The sequence below is a fragment of the Ylistrum balloti genome, unplaced genomic scaffold (assembly GCF_031769215.1).
Source record: "Ylistrum balloti isolate Yb309-2 unplaced genomic scaffold, AGI_CSIRO_Ybal_v1 Utg369782, whole genome shotgun sequence".
NCBI classification, from domain to species: Eukaryota; Metazoa; Mollusca; class Bivalvia; order Pectinida; family Pectinidae; genus Ylistrum; species Ylistrum balloti.
This window is the reverse complement of record NW_026781970.1, coordinates 1,289,252-1,298,072: the sequence shown is the minus strand read 5'-3', so window position 1 is coordinate 1,298,072 and position 8,821 is coordinate 1,289,252. Positions and strand designations below refer to the sequence as shown.

Below are 8,821 nucleotides of genomic sequence, written 5' to 3'. Positions count from 1 at the left end.
CCCTTTCCACAGGATATGTGAGACCCTGGGGCGTGAAATTCACAATTTTAGTAAAGTGCCTTAATATGCTTCCTTTCATGAAGAGCATTTGATTCCACCATATCTGTGTCTTGAGGAGAAGATTTTTGAAATCTGAGTCAATTTGACCCCTTTCAGCCCAATATTGCTCATATTGGTGAGGACCAGGCTAATATTAGTCATTTTTTGTCATAATGTTGAGGGCCTGGCTAATATGAGTCAGTTCTCTCATACTCGTTAGGGCCTGGCTAATATGAGTCAGTTCTCTCATATTGTTGATGGCTTGGCTAATATGAGTCAGTTTTCTTATATTGTTGATGGCTTGGCTAATATGAGTCAGTTCTCTTATATTGTTGATGGCTTGGCTAATATGAGTCAGTTTTCTCATATTGTTGAGGGCCTGGCTAATATGAGTCAGTTCTCTCATATTGTTGATGGCTTGGCTAATATGAGTCAGTTTTCTTATATTGTTGAGGGCCTGGCTAATATGAGTCAGTTCTCTCATATTGTTGATGGCTTGGCTAATATGAGTCAGTTTTCTTATATAGTTGAGAGCCTGGGTAATATGAGTCCATTTTTTTTTTTTTAGATTGTTAAGGGACTAACTTAAATGTCTAAGATTCTCTCCTATTGTTGTGAGCTTAGCTTGCATGTCTCAGATCTCTAATATTGGCGAGGGCCTAGCTGATATGTTTCAGCTTCTGTCATATATCTCTATATTTTGTGACACAACCTCGTGGAATTTTTACCGATAAAATATTATCAGACAGGGGCTATCCCAATTAATCACCTCCTCTCTGAATTGTAATCTGCGATCACTGAACATACCATATTATGTCTCAATAACATCTATTAATATAAACCTTTTTATTATATTTCGTTAAATATCGTATGCATTCTTATGCTTTCTATATTGAAATGTGATACATGACACCGGACTGGAATAAACATATTGTATCGTGTTGTATATTCCCCTAACAGCCACCTACATACATGTAGATATAAGGAAGTATATCAAGCCTCGTGTATTGGTCAACGTGAAAACGAAAGTAAGAAGATTGAGGAAATTTGGTTTATCCATATCTAAAATTTCGTGGAATTTCTGGTTTATCAATATTTTAAAGATGTTTTTTGAATTAGTATCATGATGAAAGATAATATCTGGATGATTAAACACGTTAATATAAGATAACCTCCAGTCATCCCACGATTAAGTGTATAAGAACGCTGAAAGCGTTCATTTTAGATACTTTCACTTCATATAATAAACATTTAAATGTATACTTACAAAATAGTCAAACATTGTGTTATCAGGAACATTAGAACATAGTTTGTCTGGAAATACACCAAGTTTTTCAAGATGTTTGTCTTCGATGTGGCTCTCTGATTTGCGTCAAATGGATTAGGCACGCAGAGTTTCGCTGGACTCAAAAAGAAATCTTCTCTCATAGGTGAAATAGTCGCCCCCATCTTGATACGATTGAATACCTGTAAATATTTTGTAAACATACATGTAATTCTTAAATATCCAGAGTTATTTTTCTCTTGAAAATAGGAAGTTTTATGAAGCAGTCTATATCCTTACCTGTAATTATCTCCTATTGTTCTACTTTTCACACCTAGTCTCACCTGGTCAACAAAATACCTTACCTGTATACCCCAAAAATCAAAATGTTGGCTAAGTGAGAAGACACCTAAATATTATACTACGTAGATTTTTATTTTAAGAATGGTTCTATTTTTAGAATTCCCTGAACACCAACTCTGCCTATGACAAGTTTCCATAGGAGGTCAGTTGTGATGATAGTGAGTCATATAGTCTGGTGCAGAATTGTTGTACAGGTAACTTGTACAGGTAAATCAGAAAATCAAGTTCTGATAACTGTTCAGAAAACTGTTAATAACTGTTAACTAAAGGAATCAAATATATTTATTAAAACTGTTCCAATCCCAAGCTGTTCAATAGGAAATGTCTCAGCACATTTTGGAGAATTATCATATTACAATCTACGCTTTGAAGCATCAATTTCTCATTGCTTGATTTATTACTTAACTTTTGTCATATACATTAGTTAATCTCGTACTTTTTTTTTCCAGTTTAGTGTAAAGTGTGTTAAATTTGAGTGATATTTTTATTTGTGTGGTTTGATAAAAGTACAGGATGACTAAAGCTCAAATCAACGATAAGTTCGCATAATGGATTCATCTACAGGCAGATTCGAAGGAACGACAACAGGACATTCATACCAGCTAACTCTGGAAGAAATCCACACGACCACGCCTCAGACCCAGTCAGTGTTGTAGCAAAACAGAGGGACATCGGACCATCTTGAATACCTGATGACCTATGTTGTTTTGTGTTTTCTAGTAGAGACTTATCTAGTACTTGACTATCAAAGGTTGCAAAAGGACATAATATCTGAATAAAGTGGATAATGTATTGCCATAGATAAACGAGTCAGTGCTAATTCAGCTTTATTTAGGGGTTTACTTTTAAATAATAGTTTATTTTAGTGCTATAATGTGCATATTGATTCACTATTATATGTATAAATATAAATTCAATTTAATTGCTTACATCAGTATATCAATGTGACTAGATGAATTTTATTTATTAATTAAACATAATCTTACATGATAATTATTAAATAATGAAAGATGATAATGAATATTGATATTTAATAACTATTTTGTAATACTTTTATATGCTAAAAATTGAGTTACAACTAATTAAGACAAATAGAAACTATATCTAGTTCCTTATTGATATGTAAGTATCCAGTTTACAAAATAAGTTGACATTCATAGTTGAAACAGACTTTAACTTTAGCTTCAAAGGATTCCCTATATAAACACCTTCCTTTCAAGTTGGCAGAGTTGGTGTTCTGTTAATGAGCCGTCTGTTTATCCCACATAGGTGACATTTTTTACAATCAAACGAGGTGTAATATTTTTTGACGATAAATGTTACATAATCTGCTTAAAATGTAGATCCAAATTCTCGCTCCATTTCTCTCCGAAAAAGGTGCGACAGCGCCCAATAAGGATACGTTCTAGTGAATGGACAACTCACAATTTCGCCTGCAACAAGTCATTTCGTCACAATATGTGGTCTTGATTATAATTTAGATCCTTCTTCTCATTCCACTTAAGAATGAGATATAGGATAAACACTGAAATCAGACTGGCATGTAAATATACTCTAAGTGTTGTCGACATATTGTGACGAAATGACGTGTGCAAAAATAAGATTATGCAAGCTTTTTCGCCAATATTCGTTCAAGTTTAATATTCGGTAATAGGTATTTTGAACGACTAATGCAAAAGTTCACCAGAACACGACTCCTTATGAAATATTGGATGTTGTCAGAGAGTAATGGATGAGAATTAAGATGTGCATATAAACCAGAATATTACTACATATAATGTCACTGTACCAATCTTGGAACAGTATCACAATGGGACTTTATTTATTCGGTGTATCATTTAAACTTAGAAAAACGGGTGAATAATAGTTTAAAAATTGAATAACTTTGTAAGCAAATAAATTAATTTCACATACCTAACATTAAAAACGAAATGTAAAATGTATACAATAATTGTGGGACTTACTTTACGATGATTTTTTGAACAGATCAGTGACATTAAATATTACTAAGGCATAAAACAATTTTAAAATTAAGAAAAATATGTGAAATTATTGTCAGCTATTTTGATATAGAAGCTTATATAAGGTGCTCTATTTAGGTACTGTCGTCAGCTCAGAAATGGTTGTGTGAGATAAACACGGTTATCTCTAAAAACGTTCAGAATTACATAACAAGTATTGATGTAACATATACATATTATAAAATGATGATGATTTTTTAAAGTGTCCCAATGAGGGTCCTGTGTTTTTTCAGGCATATGTTTTCACAAAACAGAAAACTTGTCAAAACAATAATTGACTGTACGATTCAGTGATTAACCTGCTGGCAACTGATATTTAGTGAAAACATCAGATTGTTACTAAAGAAGTTTGGCGAGAAGGCAAAACATCGTTCTGATAGGATAAGGAAAACAAACAAAGAAAGTGGTAAAAAGAATCACTAACCATGAACAAGTACCAGGAGAATAGGATCACTAACCATGAACAAGTACCAGGAGAATAGGATCACTAACCATGAACAAGTACCAGGAGAATAGGATCACTAACCATGAACAAGTACCAGGAGAATAGGATCACTAACCATGAACAAGTACCAGGAGAATAGGATCACTAACCATGAACAAGTACCAGGAGAAAAGGAGCACTTGTTCCGGAGGAGTAAATCTCTTTTGTCTCATCGACGACACCTGCTATGTAATTATTTTTTTTCAAATGATAACATGATAAACATCAACAGATAATACTAGCAAGCAAACAAACACATCCAACTTCATATCACATATAGAAACAGAAGGTTTCGCTATGAGTTCGTTACGAACTGTAAAACTTCCTCTCCATTTTTATCAATCAGTTATCTTGAATTAATTATTCTATCCGAGGGTCTCACTAGAAATGTGAATATTGGTACAAGTGATTTATAGCAAAGTGTCTGTCTAAAGCAAGAAGGAAAATATAGAGGAAGAAAAGGGTCAGTATTATTGAATCGATAAATGACAATATCTTATGTTAAGATCTTATATGTATAAAACCTATCAGCATATCCGCCAATCTGTATGAAAACCATTTCTAGATAATAACCCTCTTGCTTCCCCAACCTCTACCATTTACATGTATGACGCAGCTAATTCAATATCCAAGAGCTTGTGCCAGATATTATGATTTGTGTGCAAGATAAGTCCAAAGTTGACAGATAAACTCATGATCACATCACAGCTAGGGATTCGAGCGAGTTCGTGCCACAGAAACACACGATCCATATACTTTTATATATGAAAATAACATTAGCGTTCCGTCATTAATTCCGACATTAATTCAGACATACTGTGCATGTGTGTTATATGTGCTATAGCTGCACGTGTAGCATTTGCATTGTCGCCTGTACCAGCTGTTTGACGAGTGTTTTGAAATGTGTGAGTGTGTTCTGAAGGGTTCTGGTAGGACATTGCATATTTTTGGTACTTGTGACCAAGAAGATTGTTTTCCGAATGCCCTATGGTCCTACCATATGTGGTATGTCTGCTGTGTTGTGGTATGTGAAGGCTACGTATGGAGAAGTTTTCATCTTGGTAGCAACCAATGCTTGCTTTCATTGGGAAATATTCTATCTCATTTTGTGATGTGCTGTATCGAGTTACTGGGTAAGTAGACTACTGTATACAACGTGATTTCGTTGCTGTATATCACCAACTTGACTAGGCCTGACCGCATCAACAATTTAATCCTTTTCTCTTCATGTAAACATTTATTTCCATCTTGATTTTTCTATATGTTGACATTCTATCGATTTTCAACTTGATTTAAGATTCTAACATTAACATGTCGATATTGTATTTATATGTAGCCCAGAAAATATGTGTTTGGGGTATTAATCTTACATCACACCGGTAGCAGGAAGCATCAAGGTAAATATTGTGTTACAGTAACGATTCCATGTGTCAAAAACTAATTTATACGTTCATTGTAAACATATATCCACGTGAAATTTATTAATACATTATTAGACACTTATATCAGCAGCTGCGGTTAACATATCCGTTATTTTGTTCCTGTGAAATCATTGTAGTTTCCTACTTTCGTTTTGCATGTATATTATAAGAGTTACAGTACAGTAGGTCGAAATCAACATGGACAACGTAAAAGTTTGTTGTATTTGTCAATGTCTCTGTGACCACGGGTACTAGCCTTTTATCTGTCAATGAATTCAATATGGCTTAGGAAAATATTATTGATAAAGAGCCAAGTATTACAAGTGATGAGCTAAGTCTAATTTATTGTCAAATTACAAGTGCCATCCTCGCCAGTCGATACACTCCTTCTAAAACAAGTTTTATTATATGTGTATTGACAGATGAGGCAAGAGCCTATGGTTTAATTCAACAAGTTTATGATAAGAATATCGTCAAACGAGAGAGATACACTCGTTAAAACCATCAAACCAAATGATATTACTGAATATGTGGAAGCACTAATCTTAAGTAATTGAAGCCTCAAAGCGAATTTCTTACTTTACAGTGTATACACAAGTACATGTGATATCAGGGACGTATGTTGAGTAATTTTCTGATGGACTCCTGTAAATTTTGTGATACGCCACTTATTAGTGTTATTTTTGTTAGGAAAATGAGCTTCACTTCTCACTATATGACAAAATGGCTCTGATCAGGCCAGTCAAAGCAAAGTCTAAACTAATATACCATAGCAACACAGGTAACTAACATTAGAAAACAAAGAGTAGAAAGAGAAGACTTCATGGCTCAGTGACACTCCCTCTGTATTTTACATCCCTAGTAAGACAAGTCTTAGATATTGATATCTGTATCGAAGTGGCATTATTTTGACATTATCTTGATTTGTTCGATATATTCTTAATTAGCCATGTTGGCTTAAAACTACATTTGGTGTTGTAGATGAGTTTACCCCTGGAAGCAAAGAAACTACACGCAGAACTTATCAATGAACTCAGTGGACACTTGCATCCAAGTTTGGAACTGGAATATGACAAGTTTTTAAACTCCCTTTCAGTTTACCTCAGTCCTGTTGAGAGACATAAAACTGCAAGCCTCTTTCAAGTGTTAGAAAATCTAACAAGAAAGGGAAAATTTGGTGTGGGCAATTACAGTGTACTGAAGTCACTTACGACTAATCCAGAAATTTTATCAGTTATACATAAATTTGAGCAAAAAATCTATGAAATTCTACATCCAGATATGTCCAAAAGTGTCAATGAAACAGACAATCCAGCTGGTAAGTATAATTATACTGATCTGTACTGTTGTAAGCCAAGGCATCTTGGGTGCCTCATTTACATTTGTGCACTCTACGTAAAAAAAATGTATTAAAGAGGACCACAAGGTGTTTAGTTTCAGCTATAAATGTATCTTTTTTTGTAATTATGGCTGCTGGCACAGAAAGCCGCTCTAGTTGTCAGTTAGTCAGCTTATAAAAAAACCTCTGATGAAGAACCAAGGCATGTGGTTCAGTGCTCCTATTCTGGGTGTGTCAGTGAACAAGACACTTTGCCCTTATTGCTCAGGATGAGGTAAGAGCCACTTACAACTATACGGAGACCCCACCTCAAAATTACCCTGGCAGTTCACGGGGCTATAAATCCAACAAAATTTTGACAAAGTCTGCACATTGGTGTTATTTCTATGTATTGTTTAAAAATTTATTACAATGTATGTGATGCCAGATATGGAAGTAGATACAAAATCATACCTGAAGCCATCTATGAAATTATCTAGTCATTGTGACATGTATTATTGTTAAATCTGTCACTCGGTTGACAAAGCCAAAACATTTTTTTTTAAATGCTCATGTACCAACCAAAGGATTACCTGGATAATTGTCAAGACTTATCTCTCTTCCACTACATTTCCTGCTTTGTCCCATTTCTCTGCCCTTAGGTCAGACCCTTTACACAAAATTAAGCACCTTTAAATCAAGATCCACTAGACTGAAATTTCACAAAAGCCTCTTCACCAAAACACGTTTTTTTTCTCTCTTTAAATTGGCAACAATCTTTACCTTTTCACAGCTGCAGATTTGAGTCAGGCCATATTGATTTATTTCAAGTTCCAGTTTTGCTTTGAAAATTCTTGTTTATTTCTCAATGACAAGTTTAAATTTTTCACTAACTACTGACTAATTTTAACCCAAGCTTTTGAGCGACCGGGATCAGTTCTGTGTTCATTCTATTATTCTAATCTATCCATTTCAGACAGACTTCAACTGACAGAGCAGGACCTTCAGCGTCTGGCCCCATGCTTTGGCAATGGTTGGCAGATGTTTGTTGGGCAGCTGGGAGTTGATAGTGCCACAGTGGAGCAGAAGCAGATGGAAAATTCTACTCATGTTCCTAGCCAAGTGTTCCACTGTCTACTTGTTTGGTACAGGCGGTGTCCCAAAGAAGCTACCATCACAAAGTTTGACCACATTTTACACAATAGTCTTGACATGTGCACAATTAACATGGACAAATATGAAAGTTTGAAAAAAGAAATAGAGAATGGACAAAGATAGAACCACTTTAAAAATTATGTAGAAAATTGTACAAAGTCAGGTTGGCTGGTGGAAATATATTCTGTAAGTCCATTACAATACACACACCCTTCCATAGCAAAGTAAAATGAAGGAGTGATTTCCAAGTTCACTGGCAGCAGCCATTGCTTAATAATTGTATATTTTCAAGGGAAGGGATGCCAATGAAGATGTGTGGAGAACAGCATAAGATGAAAACATTAGCTAACGATTAATCATGACTAATGAGATAAATATGTGTACCTGTAGATTAAATAATAACTGTCAAATTGGAATGCCACGAAGAAAGTATAACTTCATATCTTTGAAAACCTGTTTATTTTAGGAATCTTGGTGCCCATCACTGTTTGATCTCTCCCTCCATCCCCCTCCCCCAACTTTTTTTTGGCACTTCATCATCAGATGGTGGACTATTAAAGATGGCCTATATTTGTAATCTGTCCATCTGTAAACAATTCTTATCACTATTTCTTGAGAAATACCCGATAGCTCAATCAAAGCCTTTATATGTAGGTTTCCCTTGGTCTGTAGTTAAGCCCTTTTGATTCTAAAAATGAGTCAAAAAAAAAAAAAAAAAAAAATGACTGAAAGGCAGTTACCTTGAATTTTGACAAG

At 34.6% G+C, this 8,821-nt stretch overlaps 1 protein-coding gene across 1 annotated transcript; it reads left to right on the top strand.

The window, feature by feature from the left end:
* The first annotated feature begins 271 nt into the window (after window positions 1-271).
* Window positions 272-8,793, top strand: LOC132544188 (uncharacterized). The gene is made up of 4 exons (XM_060207755.1): window positions 272-578; window positions 1,000-1,067; window positions 6,574-6,910; window positions 7,887-8,793. Exons 1-4 carry the CDS (start codon window positions 272-274, stop codon window positions 8,186-8,188), a joined length of 1,014 nt encoding a protein of 337 aa, XP_060063738.1. The 3' UTR covers window positions 8,189-8,793.
* The last annotated feature ends 28 nt before the right edge of the window (window positions 8,794-8,821 follow it).

Excerpts from the sequence above, each read along its gene's own strand:
- LOC132544188 (XM_060207755.1), top strand. The coding sequence starts at position 272 with ATGAGTCAGTTCTCTCATATTGTTGATGGCTTGGCTAATATGAGTCAG. Across the intron at positions 1,068-6,573 it reads TGGTCAACGTGAAAACGAAA|ATGAGTTTACCCCTGGAAGC; the intron begins GTAAGAAGATTG and ends TTGGTGTTGTAG. Across the intron at positions 6,911-7,886 it reads TGAAACAGACAATCCAGCTG|ACAGACTTCAACTGACAGAG; the intron begins GTAAGTATAATT and ends TATCCATTTCAG.